Source organism: Mauremys mutica, chromosome 4 (assembly GCF_020497125.1).
Source record: "Mauremys mutica isolate MM-2020 ecotype Southern chromosome 4, ASM2049712v1, whole genome shotgun sequence".
In the NCBI taxonomy this organism is placed as follows: Eukaryota; Metazoa; Chordata; order Testudines; family Geoemydidae; genus Mauremys; species Mauremys mutica.
This window is the reverse complement of record NC_059075.1, coordinates 116,443,439-116,470,939: the sequence shown is the minus strand read 5'-3', so window position 1 is coordinate 116,470,939 and position 27,501 is coordinate 116,443,439. Positions and strand designations below refer to the sequence as shown.

General features: G+C 49.0%; 1 protein-coding gene across 1 annotated transcript in view; it reads left to right on the top strand.

The window, feature by feature from the left end:
* Positions 1-27,132, top strand: part of LOC123368701 (NACHT, LRR and PYD domains-containing protein 3-like) — a 62,844-nt gene extending 35,712 nt beyond the window's left edge. The window contains exons 7-13 of the mRNA XM_045013741.1: positions 19-189; positions 6,989-7,162; positions 11,481-11,651; positions 13,326-13,496; positions 15,953-16,066; positions 19,960-20,130; positions 26,930-27,132. Coding sequence (XP_044869676.1) covers positions 19-189; positions 6,989-7,162; positions 11,481-11,651; positions 13,326-13,496; positions 15,953-16,066; positions 19,960-20,130; positions 26,930-27,029 — 1,072 coding nt within the window. The 3' untranslated portion in view covers positions 27,030-27,132. The remainder of the gene's footprint in view (positions 1-18; positions 190-6,988; positions 7,163-11,480; positions 11,652-13,325; positions 13,497-15,952; positions 16,067-19,959; positions 20,131-26,929) is intronic.
* Positions 27,133-27,501: the final 369 nt, after the last annotated feature.

Genomic DNA, 27,501 nt, shown 5'->3' with positions numbered 1-27,501 from the left:
TGCATCTATCTCCTGCAGATTGAAGGCTTGTGAAGTCTCAGCTGCTTGTTGTGGGGAGCTCTCTTCTGCTCTCAACACCAACCAGCTGCTAACAGATCTGGACCTGAGTGGTAATCAACTGGGAGCCTTGGGAATACAGCTGCTGTGTGAAGGACTGAAACAGCCAAACTGCAAACTGCAGAGACTAGTGTAAGTATTGACCAGTTTCCTTTATATAAAGACCTTGGCAGGAGGCGTGGATGGGGTACAATAAACTTCCTGCAGGTATGTGGTGAGGTTAAAATCTGAGACTCTCCTATTAATGCCTCAGTTGGGGACACTTTCTCCCCACCCTCAAACATGTGAGAGCAAGAAGGAGGCACTACCCAAGAGGACCCTTGCAGTGAAGGAAAATCACCACCTGCAAACCAGGACAGCTCTGATCCCTCTATGAACAATTTCTCCTTCTCTGCAGTCACCCCCGCATCCACTTCACATTCCTCTCCCCTGCTCTGTAGGGTAGGTGGTGGGAGGGACAGGAACAGTCTCTATTCCTGAAGCCAAATAACATGCCCTCTTAGAGCACCGTCTAGCTGAGGATCTCAAAGCACTTATAGAACTGAGGGAATTCACCTCCCACCCCATTGAGCCAACTGGAGACAAAATAATATAAGATTCATTTAAGTCAGTTCCTGCTGCCTTGATCCCCTCCTGCTCCTCCCTCCATCCCTGATCCTCCCCCACCATTCAGGCTTGTGACCTCACTGTTGATTTATACTTCCTCATATCCCCTCACCTACACCCAGGCTGCCATTGAATCTTCTCAGTTCTCCATCCCATGTCCTCCCGTCATCGTTCAGCCTGTTGAAAGCAGTTTTTGCTGCACACAACATCCCTATACTAAGGTGCTCCTCCACCCCATCTCCAAATTTAACTGTTGGCTCCAACAAGAGTAGGCTTTGTCCCCATTCTGCAGACCCTGACAGTAAAAAGCTTCAAAAATCCTCTCGCCTGTGGACAGGAGGAGGTTCTCCATCAGCCTTGACATGCCATGTCTGTTCTGTGTCTAGGCTTAAAACCCAGCTGGATATTGCCAATGGACAAGTGAAGTTGGATGCAAATGTTCAGTAACTGCTTGACTAGATTGCTCAGAAATAGGAGACCTGATGATACTGGGCATTCACTTGTAAGGCTTCGGAGGGGTAGCTGTGTTAGTCTGGATCTGTAAAAGCAGCAAAGAGTCTTGTGGCACCTTATAGACTAACAGACATTTGGGAGCATGAGCTTTCGTGGGTGAATACCCACTTCGTCGGATGCATGTAGTGGAAATTTCCAGGGGCAGGTATATATAAGCAAGCAAGAAGCAGGCTAGAGATAACGAGGTTAGTTCAATCAGGGAGGATGAGGCCCTCTTCTAGCAGCTGAGGTGTGAAAACCAAGAGAGGAGAAACTGGTTTTGTAGTTGGCAAGCCATTCACAGTCTTTGTTTAATCCTGAGCTGATGGTGTCAAATTTGCAGATGAACTGAAGCTCAGAAGTTTCTCTTTGAAACTTGTAAGGCTGGTTGTATCAAGCAATGGATTCTTACGTCCTGGCCAGGTTACTGCATTCTCCAGGTTGGGGGAGCAGATTTCTGTCCTCAAAAGCAGACGATGACAGTATTTGTTAGTAGGGGTTCTAGATGCTTTTGCTCAGAGCCATTCCTAAGGTACGGTGAATCGGGGAGACCGCTCCGGGCCCTGCACTTTGGGGAGCCCTGTGGGCCAGTGGAATTGGCCAGCACAATCAGTCCCAGAAGTGACGGGTCAGTCCCGGAAGTGATGGATTCGTTACATCTGCCCCAGGCCCCGCTCCCCCCTAGGCTCTTGCTGCCATGCACTAGCCACAGAGATCAAGGATTGGAGTCATAGACAGAGGCTCAGATTTCCTCTAGCATATCTAGGATTCCTGTTTTGTGAATGAACACTATTCTGAGGAGGGTTTTGTGTTGTCCCTGATGGCCATAGAGGCCATCCTGGATGTGGAAGATCTTCTCTGTGAAGTGGGTACAGTTCCTCACGCCGAATGGTGCTGGGCTCTGGAGCTAGGAGGCATCTAGGTTAGCAATGTTATTGACAATCCAAAATAGTTCAGTGGGGTGTGACTTGGGACTTGTCTACACAGCCCTGCAGTTCAGACCACAGGGGTGTGAAGTGTAGCATGCACCAAACTTCTGTGTTGTAACTCCCCCATATAGACAATGCAGGTGCAAACAAAAAGGTACCTAGTTCGTGCTAACATAGTCCTGTTTGAAGAGGACTATGTTAACACAAGCTAGGTACCTCTTAGTTTGCACTAGGACCATCCACATTGGGGAGCTGCATGCACCAGAATGCTGTGCTGTTGCAATTCACACCCCCATAGTCTGAACTGCATAGTCCAACTGCATAGATGAAGCCTTGGTGGTTGCTACGGAAGAGAAGAATGAGGATCACTTGGTCTTCTCCATGGCCAAGGGGCAGGCAAAGAAAACTTTGTTGTTCAGATACTTTGTTGTATCTTCTTGAGTGTTCTCAACACTGGCACTTGGGTTTTCTTGCCTTCTTGCATCATCTGTCACAGGAAGAAGAAACCACAAAGCTCTGTGAGGGCCATATGGGAAGGAAGTGCTTCAGAACCAAAGTATTCATGGCTGTGGTCAGTCAGTGACTGTGATGTCTCACTGGTTCTTCTAGTCCTTGGCTGCTGGGCTAGGGCATCAGTGCTTTGTGAGTCTAACTGAATCAATGAGTTCTCTAGGATGGATCATGATGATAAGACCTTCTTGCCTGGAAATTAATTAATTAATTAATAGGCAGAAGATTAAAAACAAACACAAGGAAGTATTTTTTCACACAACGCACAGTCAACTTGTGGAACTCTTTGCCAGAGAATGTTGTGAAGACTGAGACTAGAACAGAGTTAAAAAAAATAACTAGATAAATTCATGGAGAACAGGTCCATCAATGGCTATTAGATGGGAATGGGTGACAAGGGTTGGATCACTTGATGATTACCTGTTCTGTTCATTCCCTCTGGGGCACCTGGCATTGGCCACTGTTGGAAGACAGGCTACTGGGCTAGATGGAGATTTGCTCTGACCCAGTATGGCTGTTCTTATGTTCTTTCTCTTTTGGAGGTGGTAATCTGACTGGCATCGAGGAGTGATCCACGTTCATTATAAAGGTCAGGATGTGACCGGCTGTGTCTGTGATAATCCAAAGGAGAACAGGGCAAATAGAAAGTTTTGTGCATTGGATCAGGTGTATTGTCAGTGTGAATTGTTAAGCCTCCAAGAATGAGGAGCCTCAGGAACTGCATCACCATGTCAGTCAATGTCTCTGTCAACTCCTCCAGAAAACTTGAGCTCTCTGTAGGTAATAGATCTGTGCTATTGGGATGTTTTATTGCGCTTGTCATTAGTCTCTCAGATTAAGTAGATGCACTCAAAGGATTTTGTTACAAAGGAGCTTCTTTTGCATTTGAAGCTGGGTGGCAATAAAATTGGGTCTCTGCCCCGGGAACTGCCTAGTCTGGGTCTGTAGGGCACAGTGTCAGCTGGAAGGCATGAAATGATCCAGGTCCCAGGCTGCAGTGTCAGATAGCCAGGCTCTGGGGATGCAGACCAGGTCAGGGATTATTATTAATTATTATTATATATATATTTATTATAAGGATCTAATTGAAGCTGATAAACATCTTTTAAGCCACTAACCTTGCTTTAATCAACACGAGCTTTGATCCTGAGGTGTGCCTGTGTCTGTAGTAATTTTGTGTGCTGTGGCTGAAACTCAGTTGCACTGGATTGGTGGCTGGTGCCTAGAGTAATGCTTTCCAGAGGCTGGCTTGTATTTCTAGTGTGTCTTCCATGTAAATCTTGGATTGGGGTGGGAAAGTCTCATATTCATGAGAGACTCCCACAGTCTTTTGCCCACACGAAGGCTACGTCTGCACTCAGAGCTGGGAGTGCGATTCCCAGAGTGACTAGACACACTCGCACTAGCTCTCATCGACCCAGCGTGCTAAATATAGTGATGTAGCTACGGTAGCGCGAGCAGTGGCATGAGCTAGCTGTTCCAAGTATGTATCCATGAGGGGGGTTGCAGGAATTCGCCTCCCCACAGCTCTTCATGGCCTTTGCATTTTTGCTTGGGTAACTCCGGGCCCTGGGTAGTCAGCTTCCTGAATTTCCCAGACACAGTTCCTCAAATCAGACACTGTGCTTGGACCCCTCATCACTACCCCTAGTACCTATTCATTGATAAGTAGCTCTCTGCCCTAGAAGTCTTAGGCTTTGTCTGCAGTTGGAGCTGGGAGCTCACATACACACATTCATGCTAGCTCTGATCTTTGCTAGTGCACTAAAAATAGTAGCGTAGCTGTGGTAGCACAGGCAGCAGTGATCAGTGGCATGAACTAGCCACCGCCACCCAGACATCTTGACATCTGGTGTTCATCTGGACTTCTGTGCTAGGATAATTTGCTAGTGCATCCGGTAATGTACTGCGAAAACAGATGTGCATCAAAACCACAGGACCCTTAAATATATATGATTATTTCAGGTAGCTGCAAGCATGAAGTATTCTAAAACCTAGCATCAACACTGGGGAAAAACTTGTGGAGGCAGTGCTAGCAATTCTATAATTAAGTTTGCATTCAGATTTGCAATTAAAGGAGGACTGAAAACCCATTATTTTACAGTAAAGATTTTGAGGTAAACAAAAATCAGGTTATTCCTCTAATCTCCGGACAGATGACTCCCATACCCACCTACCATTCCTAACCAAGCTACAAAGACCCCATTGTCCTATGGAGTCATGTTGTCTGATATATATGTAACCCTTCTGCCCATCTGAGTTGGCAGCAACAAGGGCCTAGTTCAGTATCCAGGGGTTCCGTTTCAATAACATAGTGCAAAACTGGCTTGAGCCCCCACCCAGTGACCTGGGACAATTACACACCACCCCCCGGGTGCCTCTAAGAGGCAATACTTCCCCTCTCACAAGCACAGAGTCTGAGTGTAGAAAAATCCTTTTAATAAAGGAGGGAAACAATGCGGCATTATGTTGGGGAAACACCACAAACAGGATTCATAACACAAACCATGAGCAACAGACCCACCTTCAAATAAGTTTGGCAGTGTCCTTTTCCCCTGAGGGTCTTAAGTCCAGCAACCCGAAAAATCACCCAAAGTCCCACACCCCAAAAGTCTCTGTCCCTGGTCAGTGCAGCCCCAGAGTTCAAAAATTTATCTGCAGAGTTTTACCTCCCAGCCTGGGTGGAAATGGGGGGGTGCAGGGGGTGTTAAGGGGCACCTTACATGATCTGAGGCTGACTGCCCCGCCTTTCCGTGGGGTTCTGTTGCAGCCTTCACCGCAAGCCGTTCCACCAGCCGCTCCGCTCCACCAGCCATCCCACCAGCCGCTCCACCTGTCCCATGAAATGCTCCACTCGACACTCCACTCCACCAGGTGTCCTGCAAACTGCTCTGCGCCATCAGCCACTCAGCAATATATTTTCAGCCCCTCCTCCCAACAACACTCAGTAATTTTAGCTCTTCAGTGACTTCAGCTTGTAGTAGGGGAACCTCTGTGCTGGTGCACCATTGGCCCAAAGTGAATTAAGCTCAGCAGCTTGTAACCAGATTTCTAATAAAATCAGAATTAGCTCTTATATAATTTAGATGATATTTTTACTTCAAGGTCCAAGAGACACAGACAAGGTTTTCATCTGAAGTCCAAAAGACAAAAAACATCAAGACACTTGATCACAGCCTTGGATGGCTATGAGACTACTTACCCTTGAGCAGAGGGTTGGGGATGCCCAGGTCCCCCTCTCTCTCTCTCTCAATTCACTGTTTTGGAACCCATGTCCCTTGTCTAGCGAATGCTACTTAGTTGATGGTCAGTCCCTTTGTCATAAAATAGTTCCACTGTCATTGATTCATATAGTCAGGGTAACAACAGTTTATTCTTCCTGCCCCAATAACAGAGAAACTGGGGATCCCACAGCAGCTAAAGTGACCATTTGGGCAGCTGTGGGCTCATGTTAGGCGGGGTGGGTGTGCCTATGCAAACAAGATCAGCCCCTGAAGTTCTTTTGCACAACTCGCCAGAATTCACCACCAGATGTCAGGGTAGAGCTCATCCTGACTCTGCTTACATATAATATTGTTGCCATCATATGACTTTATCACAAATTTTTATATTTGATGGTTTTTCTTAAAGTCACAGCTCCTGGAATCATGTGAATAAGTGAGCCCCTCGCTTTTTAAAAATGAAAGCTAAGTTTCTAGCCCTTGTGGTTGCAGAGAGAGCCTGAAAACCAGTCTCAAAAAGCAGAAGACAAAGAAAAAGAACCAAAAATGTATTTGTAAAAAAAATCCCATGAATTTTAAGCTAATAGTGTGATTTTTTTGGAGCTTGACTCATGATTTTGGAACTTTTGGGGTTGGCCACATGCCATGAGTGCGTATTTTACTGCAACATTTTGGCATCAAACTTGATATAAAATAATGTAACAGAGTTCCACTAGGTCAACCCTTTACTATTTTTAGTTTTTCTCTGCTTGAAAGTTTTCTTCTCTCCTTTTCTCTCTGACTCTTTTTTCCTCATTGTTTTGTAGTGTCTGTTTTTACCCTCCAATTAACCTCTCTTCTGACCTTTTTACCACCCTCTAAACTTCTGCCTCCATCTTCCCCATTTTCCTCCTGCTAACCCTCTCCTAGAGCCTTCCTGGAAACACCCCTCTCCCTCTCCCTCTCTCCATCTTTATAGTGCAAGCAGTGGGGCTAATATAGGATGTCACACTCAAACCTGGTTCTCATTGGTCAAGGGATGGGGCTTAGGACAGAGTCTAGGGCTGGATTCTGGCTCATTCCCCATGCTGATTGGTCAGGGAAAGGAGATGCTGGGTGGGGCCACCTGCCAATTGCTGTGATGAGCCTTGTTCACTCTCTGATGTATCTGCCCTGCATTTGTCTCTCCTGCAGGTTGAGATTTTGTGGTCTCACAGGCACTTGCTGTGGGGATCTCTCCGCTGTTCTCAGCACCAGACAGAGCCTGACAGAGCTGGGCCTCAGTTATAATTTTTCTCTGGGAGATGATGGAGTTCAGCTGCTGTGTGAGGGACTGAAACATCCAAATTGCAAATTACAGATACTAGGGTAAGTAATATTTGGTGTCCTCTGTGTATTTTCAAGTGACCTCTATGTAAAGCACTTTACAGGAGCTATAGCTGGTGTCTGGTGTCTGCCCCCTGTAGGTATAAAGAAGAGCTGAGAGTTCAAGGTCTCTCCAGTACCATTGTCAATGGCTCACAACATGCACCCAGCTTGCCCTGTTTGGAAAATGGAAATATTAAGCAAAGGTGGGCCCACAGTAGACAGCTGGGAAAATATTTCAATTTTTTTAAACCAATTATTTAATATTGGGCTTTAAAAAAGAGAGAGAGAGAGAGAGCACTCTCTTACCCTTCCATTAACAGCCCATTTTACATATAACTTTAATGACTTTGACATCTTTATATATTAACTTTAAAACTTGTGACACTTTTCTGCACAAATTTTGAAGCCTTCCACATTGGATGGTGAGCTCTCTTGAAAATCTGCCCCAAAAGCAACAGCAAAGTGAATGTCAAAATCAGCTACCTTTTACTGCAGCTGCTGTCTATCATTGGAGGTTTGGGGTTAGAGCCACAAACCCCTAATCCAGGGACCCCCATTCTCTCCCCAGAACATCAGACTCATGGATGGAGGGATGAGATGCTTCTGTCCCCATCTTTCCCCACCAGCCCCCAAGCAGGGCTTCAAAACTCTGCCTGTCAGTATGTAGGTGGACAGGACTCATCTCAAAGCTCTTTGTTTTTTCTCCACCATCAGTGACGACTGGCCTCTCCTCCGCCACAGCCCTGCAGAGAGTGACGGTGGCTCCTCTCCCTGGTGGCAACTGCCCCGTCTCTCCCTCACAGCTCGGAGGAGGGTGGGGAACGAGTAACTCACTGAGAGTGATATGGGGGGGGAGCGGGAGGGAAGATACAAAACTGAAGTGTGTCTGCTTCACTGCTGTGCTGCTCTGACAGATCTGCTGGAATAGCCCATGGAATAGTCTCCCCCCGGAAGGGGTGGAAGCTCCATGACTTGGGCCATCATCACAGTAGACTAGACAACTCACGGGGAAATACACTGTAGGGAGCAGGGCACAAGGTGAAATAATGGCCTTGTGAACCTGGTGCAGTGCCCACCCCCCACCAGCTTTGGATCTAATGTGCTGCAGAGAAGGGATCTCTGGAGACTGTGTTAGTGACAGATCACTCCTACATCACCACCCACCACACTCTGATTGACAGCTGCCTCAGAAGGAGGCAGCTTGTGTCACTCACTAGCAGGGCCGGTGCAAGGATGTTTCGCGCCCTAGGCAAAACTTCCACCTTGCGCCCTCCCCCGTCCCTGAGCCCCCGCCCTGAGGCGCCCTTCCCTCCCCTCCCCCCCATGGCAGCTCCCCTCCTCCGCCCTGAGGAGCCCCCCCGCGACAGCTCCCCACCCTCCGCCCTGAGCCGCAAGCCTGGGAGGCGGGAGAAGTGAAGCAGCCATGGCGTGCTCGGGGAGGAGGCAGGGCAGGGGTGAGCTGGGGCGGGGAGTTCCCTTGCGTGCTGCCCCCCCCCTTACTTGCTGCAGGTGGCTCTCCCTGCACTCCCCTGCCCCAGCTCCCTCCGCCTAAATGCCGGTGGCAACCAGGGAGACTGAAGATCTGGCCGCCACGGTTGCTGCCGAAGAAAATGCCGCCCCCCAAATCCTAGTGCCCTAGCGGTTGCCTAAATGGTTGCATTGGCCCTGCTTACTAGGTTGGGGTATCTGCACCCAGCTCCTTTGATGCCATCATGGCAGGACAGTGAGCTTCTGCATTGGAAAAGAAGAAAGTGAGCGTGTCAGTGAAATAAACAGGGTCATAGTAGGGTTTGTTTAAGGCCAGAGCTATTTGGTTACTTGTAGCTGCAGCCACATACTGGCCACAGCCTGTGAGAGAAAACAAAGCGCAGGGGCAGGATTCTTGGTCAGACCTTCTGGGACAGACACAATAACTTGCAAGGCGGCTGCCCAAACCCCTGGTCAGGAGGAAGAGGGATGTGGGTCCCTGCCCAGACAGAGGTGACAGCAACAGGAGAGTAGCTGAGAACTTTTGGTGTTAGCCCCGGATGTAAAGGCAGCTTCTCTTCTTGTCCTGGGATGTAGGAGCTTGCAAAAGTTGACAGCTTCCTTGTCAAGAGCCGAACTGAACCGCTTTCAGGTTTTCAACGTTGCCTTAGTCAAGAGGATTCTAGAATAGGTGACCACCCTGCAGAACTTCATCCATGTACATCTCCCAGCTGCTGTCGCACTAGGCACAGTGAGTGACCTGGCAGTCACACGACCCAACAACAGTGGCAAAAAGTATGGAGAAGTCAGCTTCAGCCTCTCTGTTTGGAGAGACTGCAGGACCCTAGGCTCTCTGGGTCCTCGGCTCAATAACCAGCTCTCCTGGTCTATCCAGGTTCCCATCCAGTCTCTTCTCAGGCATCTGGGAAGCCAGGCAGCCCTGGAGCCAGGAAGGCAGCTAGGGAATCATTTTGGTTCTCCCCAAATGGAATTTTTCTGGAAGTCCTTTCCCATAAAATACTTTGAATTTTTGTCCCAATTTGGGGCAGAACATTTTCAAAAATGCAAATTTTTTTGGTGGGAAGGGATTTCCATTTTCAGGCAACTTCTCATCCAGGTCCAGATGGCCTGTGGGGAGGGAGGAAAGAGAAGCAGGAAAAGGAAGGGTGCTGCTGCCAAAACCAAAGAGTGTGCGGCCCAGCTCCCTCCGCGCAGGGCAGAGCTGCTGGGAGAAGGAGTTTGCTGTGGCACAGAGGGAGCAGACTGGGTCCATGTGTGATGCAGTTTTGGGGCTTACCCTGTGGGACGACTGGGAGCAGAAGAGTCTTTGTCAAAGCTTCAGAGCTCCAAGGAGCCATGGCTGGGCAGGCAGAGCAGAGCAGCACTTGACAGGTGGGAACCAAGAACACAGGCCCCTTTGTGCTGGAGTTAGGGAGGGTGGAAATGGATCTGCTGGGACCCTATACACACCATTAACCCCACTTCAAATATCCCTGCTTCCCGTTTCCTGGCCTCTCTCTCCCTCCCCCCAAACCTTCCTACATTTGTTGTCATTAAGCCAGGATACTCCACAAACTACATCTTTGTCTAGAAATGATTACGGCTGGGTGAGTGGGGCACCTGCTCAACACAAATCCTTAAAAGCAAGGAAATGACAACTCCCAGGACACCGGTAACTGTATCCTAGTGTCCACTCAGCACATATCCACTGACTGCAACACACCACATCATCACAGGGAACTGCCTGCTATCTGAATGTCAAATAGCATCCAACCTTCTACTGCTGTATGGTTAATAGCTGTGTGACCCACTGGAAACTCCCTCTCTACAGGCTGGTCCATGCATAGGATAAATAGTTACTATGTCATCTCAGGTGGTAGCAGTCTGTTCTGTGTACTTGAAAGTCTCTGATCCAAACCTGGCTGCTGCCCTGTGCAAGGGTCCTTTGGCTACCATTGGACTAAGGTCTTGGTTTTTTCTAGTTTTCTTCTTAAACAACTAGTTTATTTAATTCACCCAGGGAAGAAACAGCCTTAAAAACAGACGTTTAGTTAAAAATCATTAATCTGTTCAGTCACGGTGCTGTGTAAAGCAAGACCCAGGTGTTCCACATTCCAGTCACTGTCACACATTTCTATTGTGTCTGTCACTCACGGGCAGGTTGGGGGCTGAGAGGTTTGGGGATTCCAGTTGTGCTAGACAGAGGCTGTAATGGGGAAAAGGTGCTGTATCCTCAACACTGTGGGGGGTTGGTTGGTTATGAGAACGATCAGGTAGTTTGTCTTCTGGGATTAAGGGTGTCTGTTCTTACAAGGGACGGGTAATGGATGCTCATGGCCCTGGGGAACACTTGGGGGCTGGAGAGCTTATTCTGGCTCCATCTGCTTAAACCAGAAGGGATCCAGAGCGCTAGCAATGAAAATGTTTGAACTATTTTCCAGCCACGACCTTCCCCCTCCCAACCCACTAAAAGTGACCCCACAACCTGCCCCCTCCCTTCACTTCAACTGACCAGTCACTTGTGGAGTGCTGCATAACCGACATAATGGGCCAGACTGTGCTCTCAGCTGCTCTGTATTTGCAAGTCTGCCTTTATTGACTGCAAGGGATGCTCCAGAGTTACACCAACATGAACGAGAGCTAAACCCTGCCTGACAGGCGTGCATGGAAGAAATCCACACTAACGGCCTTCTGTGTTTTTATTCCCCCTGGCCTCTTCCCACAGCGCTGTCATCTCTCCCTGCACTCCCACAATAACAAATCTTTCTAGACTCACACAGACATCTGTGAGGGGAACACAGTGCATGGGTCAGAAATGAATCGTTTTCCATTATCTCTTCATTTCATGCAGGTTGGAGGGGTGCAGACTTTCAGCTGTATGTTGTGGGTTCCTCTCCTCTGCTCTCAGCACCAGCCAGGCCCTGACAGAGCTGAACCTTTGGGGGGCGAAGCTGGGAGATTCAGGCGTGCAGGTGTTGTGTGAGGGACTGAGACATCCCAACTGCAAACTGCAGAAAATACTGTAAGTACTGGCTGGTCTCCTCCAGTCTGTGCCTGCTAGCATGGTAGCTCTGGCTGCTGGGTTACCGAACTGTAAAGCTTTGCTGAAACCAGCCCCAGGCCCTGCACCTCAGGGGGACCATCCCACTCCTTAGAAATGTACAGCTGGAAGTGACCCTGAGAGATCAGCAAGTCCATCCCCCAGTGCAGAGGCAGAATTAAGTAAACGTAGCCCATCCCTGACAGGTGTTTGTCTCACCTGTTCTTAAAAACCTCCAAGGACAGGGATTCCACAGGTTTCAGTCTCCCTAGGTGACTTGTTCCAGGGCTTTACTATCCTTATATTTAGAAAGTGTTTCCTAATATCCAACCTAAATCTCCCTTGCTGTTGATTCAGCTGATTACTTCTTGTCCTACCCTTGGTGGACATGGAGAACAATGGATCACCGTTCTCTTTATAACAACTTTTCACATAGTTGAAGACTGTTATCATGTTGCCCCTCAGCCTTGTCTTTTGTAGACTAAACATGCCCAAGTCTTTCACCCTTTTCTTGTGGAGCTTGTTTTCTAAACCTCTTTTCACTTTTGTTGCTCTCATCTGGACTCTCTAATTCGTCAACATCTTTCTTGAACTGTGATGCCCCAAACTGGACACAGTTCTCCAGCTGAGGCCTCACTGGTGATGGGTAGAGTGGGACAATCACCTCCCATGCCCTACTTACAACTCTCCTGCTAATACACCCTACAGTGATATTAGCTTTTTTTCAAAAATACATCACACTGTTTACTCATATTCCCCAGATCCTGTTCTGCAGTACTGCCGCCTAGCCAGTTATTCCCCATTTTGAAGTTGTGCATTTGATATTTTTCCTTGCTAACTGCAGAACATTGCATGTCTCTATCTAATATTATCAATTTCAGACCAATTTTCCAATTAATCAAGATCATTTTGAATTCTAATTCTGTCTTCTAAAATTGTTTGTAACCCCTCCCAGCTTGGTGCCATCTGCAGATGTTATAAGTGTACTTGCTACTCCATCATTCAAGCTGTTAATGAAAATATTGAGCAGTACTGGACCCAGGACAGACCCTTGCAAACCCCACGTGATATATCCTCCCAGGGGTAGTTTCAGGCCAAATTGCAGGGCCAGCATAGCTCTGAAGACTCAGCTGCAACAGCAAATGTCTTATTGAGAGTCGGGAAGAGGCAGCGTGAGCAGCAGCTGTATGGGGTGGTACCATGGCCCTAGCACTGTACAGCAGCAAGACTCTGGTAATCAGGTAGGATATTTCAGCAGAAGCAAATCTCAATCAGCAAAGCAAAACAACTTAAACACATCAAATCATAAACCACCCCAGCCTGAGGCTCGCTCAGCCTGGATTTGCAGCCATCTCAACCCACAGCCATTCTGCACCCACTGGCTCCCCAACAGCTGTTTTTATAGCCCTTTCCCTGAGCACCTGTGCAAGGACAGATTGAAGGAAGCCAGAATTAACCCCTTACTCGCTGAGGACCTGGGATGTCCCTAGCCCCTAAGAATTTGGCTAGTGGCATGTGTGGCAGGAGCCATCCTTCCCTCCCTCCAGAATGGAAATGAAACCCTCTCCAGACAGACACTGACACCAGTGAGGGAACCACAGCCAACAGGGAGGAAACAAGTGATCACTTCCCTCTCTGTGTATTTGTCTCTTGTAGGTTGGGGAGTTGCAGCCTCACAGCTGCTTGCTGTGGGGATCTCGCCACTATTCTCAGCACCAGCCAGAGCCTGACAGAGCTGGAACTGGCGGATAACAAACTGGGGGATTCAGGCGTGCAGCTGCTGTGTGAGGGACTGAAACACCCAGACTGCAAACTGCAGAAACTAGTGTAAGTAACAGCTGGTTTCCTGCAGTCTGTGCTTATTAACAGTGACCTGAGCTTTGTCTACTGGAACATCCATACTCCTGGCAGCTGTGGGAAACTGTTTTCCATCCTGTGAAAACTCAGTATTTCCCCCCATTCTGCATTGTGATGAAACAAACACCTTCTTAGAGAGAGAGAAGCTAAACTAGCCAATAGCCCACTGGTTAGGGCACTCACCTGAGGTGTGGGGAGCACAGGTTAAAGTCACTGCTCTGCCTGATTTGGGAGGAGACGAAGCTGGGCCTCACACAGGCCAGGTGAATGCCCCAACCACAGGGCTACTGGCTATTCTAGGCTTGCTCTCTCTGTAGTTTTGCCCTGACAGTCCAGCCTGGCTAGGAAAGACCTTCCTGACAGAACTTCCATCAACACCGAGACGTTCCCACAAAAAGTGTGTGACTAATCTGCATTTTCTGATGGAAAAACTATTTCACTGAAAAAATCCCAACTGGTTCATCTAATGACCACCCAAAAACACCTACTCTCCTCCTGTGTACAGCTGAGAGACCCCATCACACTGTAGATTTGTCATATTTTACTAGACAGAAGTTGGGTCACACAGAGCCTCTTCACGCCCCATAGAGATTTTCTGTAGATCCTCTGTTTATTTTACTCACTAAGGTTTGGTCCATACTAGAAAGTTAGGTTGACCCAGCTATGTCGCTCAGGGGTGTGAAAAATTCACACACACCCCCGAGAGACTTAGTTAAGCCGACCTAAGCCCCAGTGTAGACAGCGCTAGGTCACTTACTGCGCGTGGAATCCTGCTGGGAGCACATGGCTCCAGGATCTTCTCTGGTTGCCTATTGGTCTCTGGTCTTCTGAGCTATAAAGCCCTAAATGGCCTGGAACCAGCCTACCTGAGGAATTGTGTCTGGCACTGGGCCAGATTGTCCCAACTGCAGTCAGCACAGGCACCTGAGCTGATCCCCCTTTTGTTATAAAAGAGAAGGGATGGTTGGCCTCTGTGAAGGCTCTGGGACTTGCCCTTTCCCCCCCACGCCCCCCCCCCCGTCCAAAATACTCCACATTTAGGAACCTTCTGGGCATGCTGCAAAGAGCCTCTGTTTGATGGGGTTTTAGAGAGGGTTGAGGGGTGGGAAGGTGCTTTCTGTAGTTGGATGGATGAGCTCCTGTTAGAATAATTAATTTAGTGCTACTCGGGTTTTGGCTGTAGTACTAATTGTGTGCTAGAGGTCTAGAGCAGGGGTGAACAAACTTTTTGGCCCAAGGGCCACATCTGGGAATATAAATTGTATGGCAGCTGTGAATGTTCACAAAATTGGGTTTGGGGTGTAGGAGGGGGTAAGGGCTCTGATTGAGGGTGTGGGCTCTGGGGTGGGGCCAGAAATGAGGAGTTCAGGGTGCAGGAGGGGGCTCCAGGTGGGGAGTGGGGTGCAGCCTCCAGCTGAGGGTGCGGGCTCTGGGGTGGGGCTGGGGATGCAGAGTTTGGGGTATAGGAGGGTGCTCCAGCTTGGGATCAAGGGGTTTGGAGGGCAGGAGAGGGATCAGGGCTGGGGCAGGGGGCTTGAGTGCGGGAAGGGGTGCAGGCTCTGGCTGGGCGTGGGGCTGGGGATGAGGGGTTTAGGGTGCAGGAGGGTGCTCTGGGCTGGGATCAAGGGTTTTAGAGAGCAGAAGGAGGATCAGGGCTGGGGCAGAGGGTTGGGGCATGGGGAAAGCTTAGGGGTGCAGGCTCCGGGCGGCGCTTACCTCAAATGGCTCCTGGAAACAGTAGCATGTCCCTCCTCCGGCTCCTACACAGGCAGGTACTTCCCCTGCAGCTCCCATTGGAGCATCAGAGGGGGCCATTGGAGTGCGCAGCAGCTGGAGTGGGGCCATGCCACGGCTTCCAGGAGCCGCATAGAGTGGCCCCTGAATCTGCTCCCTGGCTGGAGTGCCAGAGCACCGGAGCAGGACAAGCCCCAGACCCCACTCCCCAGTGAGACCTCAAGGGCCGGCTTAAAATGTCCCATGGGCCGTAGTTTGCCCACCCCAGTCTAGAGCCTTATATAGGGGAGAGGGATAGCTCAGTAGTTTGAGCCTTGGCCTGCTAAACCCAGGGTTGTGAATTTAATCCTTGAGGGGACCAGTTAGAGGTCTGGGGCAAAAATCTGCCTGGGGCCTGGTCCTTGTCCTAGTCCTGCTTTGAGCAGGGGGTTGGACTAGATGACTGCCTGAGGTCCCTTCCAACCCTGATATTCTGTAGCGGTATTTCTGTAATTGCTTCTAAAAGTGATTTCTGTATTGCTTCTAAATTAAGAATTAACTTTAGAGTTACACACAGGTATCAAGGAGGGGAAATGCAGAGGATGGGGCATAAACAAGTCATCATTTTGCTCTCTGTATATCTTCATATCCTACAGACTGGGGAATTGTGATCTCACAGTTGCTTGTTGTGGGGATCTGTCCTCTGTTCTCAGCACCAGCCAGACCCTGACAGAGCTCGGCGTAAGGTGGAACAACCTAGGAGATTCAGGAGTGCAGCTGCTGTGTGAAGGATTAAAACATCCAAACTGCAAATTACAGATACTACAGTAAGTACCAGCTGGTTCCCTTTAGTCTGTGCTTGTTGATATGGTGGTGTTGTGAGTTACACTCTATTTATCAGAAACAACAAGGAGTCCGGTGGTACCTTAAAAACTAACAGATTTGTTTGGGCATAAGCTTTTGTGGGTCAAAAACCCACTTCTTCAGATGCATGGAGTGAGAATTACAGATGCAGGGAATATTACACTGACACATGAAGAGAAGGGAGTTACCTCACAAGCAGAGAACCAGTGTTGACGGGGCCAATTTGATCAGGGTGGATGTAGTCCACTCCCAATAACTGATGAGGAGGTGTCAACTCCAGGAGAGGAAAAGTTGCTTCTGTAGTGAGCCAGCCACTCCCAGTCCCTATTCAAGCACAAATTAATGGTGTTAAATTGCAAATGAATTTTAGTTCTGCAGTTTCCTCTGAGTTATACCAGAGGCTGTTTTGGCCCCCACCTGGCCCAGGATCAGTGCAGTAGGAAGGTGGGTTACAGCCAATATCTTCTCCTCGAAGTCTCTCAGCAGTGCCAGATGTGAACTTGGTGCTGCCAAGGGCAGAATCCAGTGGTTTTTAGCAAACCACAAATGCAGCATATTTTGGAGTTAGAAAAACAATGACTTTACTCACTAAGGCAGTAAAAACCCCACATGTGTGCACACTGCCCTGAACTGGAGCTGTCACTCCTGCTCTCCCAAAAGGGCTGGAAAGAAAAGGAAATTGAACATGGCTCTGTTCTCCCAAACTGGCTGTAAACAGTAATGTGAATAAATAACATCAACATTAATGTGTTTCCCACAAAGTGGCTGGGACTCCCCCCGCTCATCACCTGTCATTTCACAGAATATCAGGGTTGGAAGGGAACTCAGGAGGTCATCTAGTCCAACCCTATGCTCAAAGCAGGACCAACCCCAACTAAATCATCCCAGCGAGGAGGGATAGCTCAGTGGTTTGAGCATGGGCCTGCTAAACCCATGGTTGTGAGTTCAATACTTGAGGGGGCCACTTAAGGATCTGGGGCAAAAATCAGTACTTAGTCCTGCTAGTGAAGGCAGGGGGCTGGACTCGATGACCTTTCAAGGTCCCTTCCAGTTCTAGAAAATAGGTGTATATCTCTTATTACTATTATCAAGCCCAAAGGCAGCTCTAGCTTTTTTGCCGACCCAAGCACGACAAGCAGGCAGCCTTCGGCGGCATGCCTGTGGGAGGTCCGCCAGTCCTGCAGCTTCGGCGTACCCGCCGCCGAATTGCTGCCAAATCCGTGGAACCGGCGGACCTCCTGCAGGCTTGCCACCGAAGGCTGCCTGACTGCTGCCCTCCCAGGGACCAGAAGGCTGCCCCCCGCAGCTTGCCACCCCAGGCACGCACTTGGAGTGCTGGTGCCTGGAGCCGCCGCTGGTCAAGTTGGTCCTTAAAGACCTCTAAGGATGGAGATGCCATCACCTCCCTAGGTAACCCATTCCAGTGCTTCACCACCCTCCTAGTGAAATAGTTTTTCCTAATATCCAACCTAAACCTCCCTCACTGCAACTTGAGACCATTGCTCCTTGTTCTGTCATCTGCCACCACTGAGAACAGCTGAGCTCCATTCTCTTTGGAACCCCCGTTCAGGTAGTTGAAGGCTGCTATCAAATCCCCCCCTCACTCTTCTCTTCTGCAGACTAAATAAGCTCAGGTCCCTCAGTTTCTCCTCATAAGTCATGTGCTCCAGCCCCCTAATCATTTTCATTGCCCTCCACTGGACTCTCTCCAATTTGTCCACATCCTTTCTGTAGTGCGGGGCCCAAAACTGGATGCAATACTCCAGATGTGGCCTCATCAATGCCAAATAGAGGGGAATAATCACTTCCCTCAATCTGCTGGCAATGCTCCTACTAATTTAGCCCAATATGCTGTTAGCCTTCTTGGCAACAAGGGCACACTGCTGACTCATATCCAGCTTCTCATCCACTGTAATCCCTAGGTCCTTTTCTGCAAAACTGCTGCTTAGCTAGTCGGTTCCCAGCCTGTAGCAGTGCATGGCCAAATCAGCAGTATCACCCCAGCTACTGATAACACAGCCCAGCCAGAAAGTGTATCACTGAGAACTGGCTGTGGGCTAGCACCCAGTGCCATTTCTGACCCATCTTTCTCATGGCAGACAATTTAGGGCTTGTCTGCGACCCCACTGGCCAGAGCTCAGTCCTGTCGTCTCTAGTCTCCTCGGGGTCCCTGTGTATTGTCCTCCTGTCACCCAGCCTTAGCAATTGCCTCTCACCTCCTGCTTGCAGGCTGCTCCACCCCACATGTCCTGGTGCTGCTGCTCCCAGCCCACCAGCCACAGCCTGCTTCTTTGATCAGCTCTCCCCTTCCCACCTGCCTCCTTGCCCTGGCTCTCAGGATACCACTGCCAGGCTTTCTGTCCTTGCTACCTGCAGCCTGCTGCTCATCCCCCCCACACACTGGCCATCTCGCTCTCCCAGCCTGATCCCTTCTGTCCACAGGATGTCACTTCTCTTTCCTCGTCATTCTGCTTAACACAGCGCCCCCTACTGATGAGATGCTGATCTAGGTCCTTCCTCCACCAGACTAAGCTAGGGCTTAGTCCTTTCTCTTCTTACCACTCTAGAGGGGGCGGTATCCAGTAGAGAACCAGCAGGTCATTACAGGATATTGTTAGGATCACCCCACCTACTAGAAATAGCCCCTCAATCTACCTGTCCCTTCAACTCATCTGAACAATCACATACAGAACACATAGTAACTGACACAACACCTGCTCATGGTGAAGTATTCCCTCCGGGGCTTGTAGAGTTTAAGACGAGAGGGTGTGTTTCTATGGGGGCACCACAGTTCTTAGCCCTATGCTTTGTAACATTTTTATCAATGACCTGGCAGACAACATAGTATCACTGATAAAGTTTACGGATGACACAAAAATTGCAAAATGGGAAATAATGTAGAGATGTAGAGCACAAATTACTGCTACAGAGCAATCTGTATTGTTTGGGAAATTGGGCGCAAGCGAACAATATGTGCATTTTAGTACAGACAAATATAAACTTGTACCTCTAGGAGCAAAGAATGTAGGCCACACTTACAGGGTGGGGAACCCTGTCCTGGGAAGCAGTGACTCTGAAAAAGACTTGAGGGGGTACGGTGGATAATCAGCTAAGCATGAGCTCCCAGTGCGATGCGGTGGCCAAAAGGGCTAATGGATGTATAAAGAGAAGAATCTCGAGTAGGAGTCAAGGTTATTTTACCTTTGAATTTGGCACTGCTGTGATGGATGCTGGAATATTGTGTCTAGTTCTGGTGCCCACAGTCCAGGAAGGATGTTGATAAATTGGAGAGGGTCCTGAGAAGAGCCATGAGAATAATGCAAGGATGGGAAAACCTGCCTTATAGTGACAGACTTCGATCTACTTAGCTTAAGAAAGAGAAGGCTAAGGGGTGACATGATCACAGTGTACAAGTACCTACGTGGGGAACAAATATTTGATAACGGGCTCTTCAGTCTAGCAGAGGAAAGTATAACAGGATCCAATGGCTGGAAGTTGAAGCTAGACAAATTCAGACTGGAAATAAGGTTCCGTGAGGGCAGCTAACCACTGGGACAATTTACCAAGGGTTGTAGTGGATTCTCTGTCACTGGCAATTTTAAAATCAAGATTGAATATTTTTGTCGACAAGCTCTGCTCTAGTTCAAACAGGAATTGTTTGGGGGACGTCCTGTACTGCAGGTCAGACCAGATGATCACAGTGGGCCCTTCTGGCCTTGGAATGTATGACTAATCCCAAAGGCTCCTCTCAGAGCACTGTGGTTTACTGTGCATGCCTAGAATGAAGACTGCTGATGCCAGCGAATGGGGCAAAAATAAGCAATCACAAATCTTTGTATCTCTCTGGCTCCTGCAGACTGAGTGGTTGCCATTTCACAGCTGCTTGTTGTGGGGATCTCGCCTCTGCGCTCAGCACCAACCAGACACTGACAGAGCTGATCCTGGGAGAGAAAACAATGGACAACTCAGGTGTGAAACAGTTGTGTGAAGGACTGAAACACCCAAACTGCAAACTGCAGAAACTGGGGTAAGTTACCAGTGGGCTCCTTTCACCGGTGTTCCTTTCACATGGGGCCAGACTTTCTAAAGTGCTCAGCATGCAGTAGCTTGTGACTTCTATCATCAGATTTTCAGAAAAGCCAGCAGCACCCTGGGTAAATGGGACTTCAGTCCCCTTGAACATCCAGCCCCAGTTGTGGGTGCTGAGTTCTTTGGAAAAGCTGGCACATAGTGATGTGATTTAAGCTCTTTCTCCTGAGGTCACAGTGTTATTGTCTGTGCACCCAAGAACCAGCACCTAGTCTCCTCCCACAGAGAAAGGGACAGAGATACACTGCTGTGATACCAGTAGAGCTGGGTGACATTTTTTGCTCAAATAGTAAATGTGCAGAAAAATGCAGTTTCAGGATGAAAATATTTGCAAATGGAGGTTGCATTTGGTGAATAATTTTGGCAGAATAAAAAGCTGACTTTTTTTAAACAAAAGATTTGTCTTGTCACTTTGAAACAATGTTTTGTTTAGAATGTTTTGTGTAGCTAATTTGATTAATTGGTTTTTTGAGGGTGAAAAACACTTCAAAAGAAACTAAAGAAAAACTCAAAAAGACCCAACATTTTTTTCAGATCAAATAAATTTTCATTTGGCACCAAAAAAAATTGTTTGTTTGATTTCTTTCAACAACAACAAAACCCTGAAAAATTTAGATTTTGGTTCAAAATGAACCTTTTCTTTTTTTTTCTTCAGACACCAACCTGAAAAATTTATTATTCATGCAGTTTGACTAGCTTAAACATGGGATAATAAAGTGGCTGTTTGAGCACTCCAAAGGCAGTGTAGTTTTATGTTAGAATCTCAGTTATTTTACTCAGTAAGCAGGACTGAGAATACAAGCCTGGGGTGCTTCACAATTGAATTAAAATAGCCCTGCATTCAAATAATAATTTACCACCATTTCAACAAATAATTCTGGGACAAAGCCAAACAGACAGACAAAGGAAAAGAGGGGAAGGATACAAAGTCGACACCTAATTGTTTCTGCTTAATTTCTTTTTCTGTCTATGGCCTGGTCTACACTAGGACTTTAAGTCGAATTTAGCAGCGTTAATTCGAACTAACCGCTCAACCGTCCACACCAGGAAGCCATTTAATTCGAACTAGAGGGCTCTTTAGTTCGAATTTGGTACTCCACCCCGACAGGTGGAGTAGCGCTAAATTCGACATGGCTAGCTCGAATTAGGCTAGGTGTGGATGCAAATCGAACTTAGTAGCTCCGGGAGCGATCCCACACTGCACCACTCTGTTGACGCTCTGGACAGCAGTCCGAGCTTGGATTCTCTGACCAGCCACACAGGAAATGACCCGGGAAAATTTGAATTCCTTTTCCTGTCTGGGCACTTTGAATCTGACGTCCTGGTTGGACATCGGGGCGAGCTCCGCAGCACCTGCAACGATGCAGAGCTCTCCAGCAGAGGAGTCCGGGCAATCCAAGAATAGAAAGAGGTCCCCAGCATGGACTGACCGGGAAGTCATGGATCTGATCGCTGTGTGGGGCAAGGAGTCTGTGCTCTCGGAGCTGCGCTCCAACAAGCGGAATGCAAAGACCTTCGAGAAGGTCTCCAAAGCCATGATAGACAAAGGATACAGCCGGGATGCGATGCAGTGCCGCGTGAAAGTCAAGGACCTGAGACAAGGTTACCAAAAAGTCAGAGCGGCAAACGGACGCTCCGGAGCACAGCCCCAGACATGCCGCTTCTACGAGGCACTGCATGCCATTCTCGGTGGGTCTGCCACCACTGCCCCACCAGTGACCGTGGACTCCGAGGATGGCATAGTGTACCTGGACAGTTCCTCGGCGATGTTCGCCGATGGGGAAGATGAGGAAGGGTTTGTGGAGGACGGCGCAGGCGACAGCGAACACAATACCGCTTGCCCTGACAGCCAGGATCTCTTCATCACCCTCACAGAGATCCCCTATCAACCGTCCCCGCCCGTTAACCCGGACTCAGAATCAGGGGAAGGATCAGGCGGTAAGTGCTATAAACATGGAAACATTTATTGTTTAAAAAACAGGTATAGAAAAAATAGAAATACTATATAAAAATTTTTCAATGTCAAACTATATAAAAAGTAGGTCCACACATAAAGGGATTGAACAATAATCCTCTTGGGACAGTTCAACAAAGCTGTCATAGAGTTCCTCGAAAAGCCTCCGCAGGAGGTTCCTGGGGAGAGGTGCCTTATTGGGTGCTCCGTGGAAGCACACTCTTCCGCGCCAGGACATCCTAATGTAGAGAGGAATCATCGCCTCCACCAGCATTGCTGCATATGGTCCTGGTCTGTGCAGGGCTTCCCTTAGCATCCGCTCTTTCTGACTACGAGTGACCCGCCTCAGGGTGATCTCGTTCTGGAAAGGCTGCATCTAAGTAGGGCAATTAGTGTATTGTTACTATTGTTAATGGTTTAAAATTAGGTTGCATAACAATGACCCTCGCTGTGGAGGCCACAGAGAACAAGCATACATTGATCGTTCCCGTGCACTGGCGGGAGGGGCTGGAAAAGGCTCAGCCTTTCTGCTTTCCAGATTGCCTTTAGCAGGAGAGCACAGCTATCCACTAACTGATAAGCATTATCTACTTTAAGGCTTACCAGGACTGTCTGCAAGACGGATTCAGCTGTCTCTCCCCACTTGTCCGCTCTCCTGTGCAATGGCGCCGCCAATGAGAGCGTATTCCGAAATCTCGAACTTGTCCTGAGATCTCGTGGAACTTGGTGCCCTGTATGGTCTTGTTCAGAGAAACTGACTAGACTGTGTTCACTGTTCGCAAACATGTATCTGTTCAAGGAAATCACTTACTTTTTCCCATCACACAGCTTCGGCTCTTTCCCGGACTGCCCCGTCATCCACCTCGCAGAGGCTGGCTCAGATTAGGCGGCGAAAGAAAAAGACTAGGGACGACATGTTCGCGGAACTGATGGCCTGCTCCAGAGCCGAGGCGGCAGAGCAGAGACAGTGGAGGGAGACCCTATGTCAGCAGCATCGCACACACATCGAACGGGAGGATAGGTGGCGGCAGGAAGACCAGCAGGCGACTCAAACGCTGCTTGGGCTAATGAGGGAGCAAACGGACACGCTCCGGCGCCTTGTTGATGTTCTGCAGGACCGCAGGCAGGAGGAGAGAGCCCCCTGCACTGTATCTGCAACCACCCTCCAACGCCAAGAAGTCCTGTCCCCCCATCACCGAAAATTACAAGACGGAGGGGTGGTAGGGGCCGTGAGAACTGTCACTGCACCACAGCTGAGCGCTAATGTACCACACACCTCTCACGCTATAACTGTGTAGAAGTGCTTCCCTTACAGGATTACCCAGTCCCAAATCCAAGTTTCATCACCCCACTATGTAGTAGATTAATAAAAGCTGTTTGCTGTTGTTCACTCTTTCCGTCACGTCTTTCATGTCAGAAGACTGTGTATGTAGGGGGCGGCAGGGGATTTATAATTGCACGGGATAGCCTACATTACCAGGGTACAGACTATCGGGGGCAGGATCAACTGCAGGGCACACACAGACTGCAGTCAGTAGTCACCAGGGTCACTCTGTGTGGTGTATGCTGCCCCGGGTCATTCTGTGATGTGTATGCTTGTCCAGGGTCCTAGCGCCTGCCACCCCCTAATGTTAAGGCATGCTGCCCTTACCATGCACTTCCACCGTAGGCGCGATCCTCTCCGCTGCCCTGAGCCCCAACAAGAGCCCTCATCCACGGACAGATACTCACCCTTCCCCCACACCCCTCACTCCTTCCTACGCCCAAACCCACAGCCCACAGCCGTCATCCAAATCCCTATCCAAAGACGGCACCACTCGCCCATTCCTGCAAAACACACCCCTTCCTGCAAACCCACCCCTACATGCACAACCACTTTAAACCGTCCCCCACCCCAGAGACCTATGTAGGAGCAGGAGGCTGTCCGTCCTGTATTGTACAAGCGGTCTGTACATCAGTGCACACCGTACCCAGCACAGTATGCATCCATGTTTCAACCCCTGAACAGAAATGCAAAGTAAACGAAAGATTTATTATTAATTAGTGTTACATGTAATTTGTTTTAAAACGTGCTTTGGAAGTGGGGGAAACTTGGAGAACGGGGTATGTAACCTCAGATCTAACTCGACACATACAGACACAAGCCCATGATCAGGCTCTCTTAAAATCAAGTGGACAGTCATAGGTTACCCTGCTCTCCGAGGAACCTAGCTTTCAAAGCCTCCCGGATGCACAGCGCTTCCCGCTGGGATATTCTCTCGGAACGGGTGTCTGGCTGAGCGTAAACAGCAGCCAGGCGATTTGCCTCAACCTCCCATCTGGACAAAAAGGTCTCGCCCTTGCTCTCACAGAGATTGTGGAGCACACAGCAAGCAGCAATAACTACGGGGATATTCTTTTCGCTGATGTCCGAGCGAGTCAGTAAGCTCCGCCATCTCCCCTTGAGACGTCCGAAAGCACACTCCACCACCATTCTGCACTTGCTCAGCCGGTAGTTGAAGAGTTCCTTCTCTCTGTCCAAGGCGCCTGTATAGGGCTTCATGAGCCAGGGCATTAGCGGGTAGGCTGGGTCCCCGAGGATCACTGTAGGCATCTGCACATCCCCAACCGTTATTTTGTGGTCCGGGAAGAAAGTACCTGCCTGGAGGCGTTTAAACAGACCAGAGTTCCTGAACACACGCGCGTCATGAACCTTGCCCGGCCACCCGACGAAGATGTTGGTAAAACGTCCCCTATGGTCCACCAGTGCTTGCAGCACCATTGAAAAGTAGCCCTTTCGATTAATGTACTCGCTGGCCTGGTGGGCTGGTGCCAGGATAGGGATGTGAGTCCCATCTATAGCCCCACCGCAGTTTGGGAATCCCATCGCTGCGACGCCATCTATGACTACCTGGACGTTTCCGAGAGTCACTACCTTTGAGATCAGTTGATCAACGATTGCGTGGGCTACTTGAATCACAGCAACCCCAACGGTAGATTTGCCCATGCCAAAGTGGTTCGCTACTGACCGGTAGCTGTCTGGCGTGGCAAGTTTCCAGAGGGCTATGGCCACTCGCTTCTGCACAGTCAGTGCTGCTCGCATCCGTGTGTCCTGGCGCTTCAGGGCAGGGGACAGCAAGTCACAGAGTTCAAGGAAAGTGCCCTTACGCATCCTGAAGTTTCGCAGCCACTGTGATTCATCCCAGACCTGCAGCACTATGCGGTCCCACCAGTCCGTGCTTGTTTCCCGGGCCCAGAATCGCCGTTCCACACCATGAACTTGACCCATTGCCACCATGATCTCCACTGCGCGGCGTACCCTAGTTTGTGAGAGGTCTGCGCCACTGTGTGACTTCCTGTCCTCACCACGCTGCCGGAGCCTCCTCGCCCGGTTTCTCAGCAGCTGACTGTGGAATAGGTGGACGATAAGGTGCGAGGAGTTGACAACGTCCATAAGTGCTGAGATGATCGCAGCGGGCTCCATGCTCGCAGTGCTGTGGCGTACGCGCTGTAACTGACAAGAGAAGGGCGCGAACAGATTTCCCACCGGCGCTTTCAGGGAGGGAGGGCGTGATTGACAGTTCAATGATGACAGTTACCCAAAACCACCCTCGACACATTTTTTCCCCCAGCAGGCATTGGGGGCTCTACCCAGCATTCCAATGGGCAGCGGGGACTGCGGGAACTGTGGGATAGCTTCCCACAGTGCACCGCTTCCAAAGTCGACGCCAGCCCCGTTACTGTGGACTCAGAAATTCGAATTAGTGTATTTAGTGTGGATACACAAATTCGACTTCATAAGGTCGAATCCACAAATTCGACTTAAGTAGATTCGAAATAGTCTTGTAGTGTAGACAAGGCCTATGATGGCAACCCAGTTCCTTCACTCCTCTCTTCATCTTGGTTGTCTCTAGTCAGCAGCTCATACAGATATCGGTAGGATTGGAAGGTCCAGCTGGCTCCTTAGGCAACTGACATCTGCCTTTTCCTCCAGAACAATGTCAGGCAGTTTTAAACTGTTTTTAAGATCTTCTTAGTGCATAAAAGCTACTAGGGTTTCAGCTTAAGCAGCATTTAAATCCAGCACAGCCAGCCAGGTGGGAGGTTTAAATCCACAGCTACAAGAGAATGTTTTGAAATTTCCATATCAATGGCCTGAAGGGGAAAAGGCAAATCTATAAAAGAGAGAGAACTAAAAGGACCAGAAATAAAGGAAGGTAAAAGACCGACGGGAATTAAAAAATGGAAGTAAGTTCTGTGGAGTATTGAGATAGCAAATACATTTAAACAACGTCCAGATTTCTACACAGTCCTAGACATCCCCCACACCGCCTTTGGTTCTGGGATGTTACAACCAAAACACATGATGACAGCTTTCAAAACGATTTAGATTTAGAACAATAACTTTATAGATTAATAACAATTCAGAAACAAATAAGTTCGCTGAAGTCTGTTTTCTTGCTTGCTATAAATGTCACATGCTGGCATCTCGCTCCCTCTAAGTGGGCCGAGAGTTATGCACGTCACTCAATAGCAGCCTCTTCAGCAGGCAAGGACGGGCCTGGTCAGACTCCAGAAGGAATCCAGTGCAGATGGTGACTACCGGGGTGGACCAAAAATGTGTGGGATGGGGAAAGAAGATGGGCGCAGATAGTTATGTCTGAACATTCATTGCAATAGTCTTTTGTGTCCATTCCAGAGATGATTTCACTGAAACCAATGGTGTGCAGCTAACTCTGCTTCAAAGGGACAGTGTTCTCAGGCTTTATGTCTAACATTTTTCTTGACTTGTCTTCCCCCACAGCTTGAGCAGTGTCAATATAAATGAAGAGACACAGAGAGAGCTAGATGCTGTGAAAAAGAGGAAACCTGATATGGTCATACATGTATGGAAGAATTGGTGAGCAGGAGCCATTGCACCGACACCGCTCTGGCCTGGCTGTCGGCCTGCTAGCTGGCACAGCAGCTAGGGATAGGACCTGCCTCTTTTAAGGCATCTCTGGTATCACCAAGGACTCCAGATGTATATTCTCCTGCTGGTGCTAAGAGTGAGAACCTCACACTATGGGGAAAATATGCTCCCGTTTTGTGAGCGTGTTGAATTTACACATTCAGCCTCCACAGGCGCAGGGCTGGAAGGGCTGATCTACACTGGGGGGGGGGGAATCAATCTAAGATTCGCAACTTCAGCTACGTGAATAGCGTAGCTGAAGTCGAAGTATCTTAGATCGAGTTACCTACCGTCCTCACGGCGCGGGATCGACGTCCACAGCTCCCCCATCGACTCCGCTACCGCCATTCGCGTTGGTGGAGTTCCGGAGTCGACAGGAGCGGGTTCGGGGATCGATATATCGCGTCTAGATGAGACGCAATATA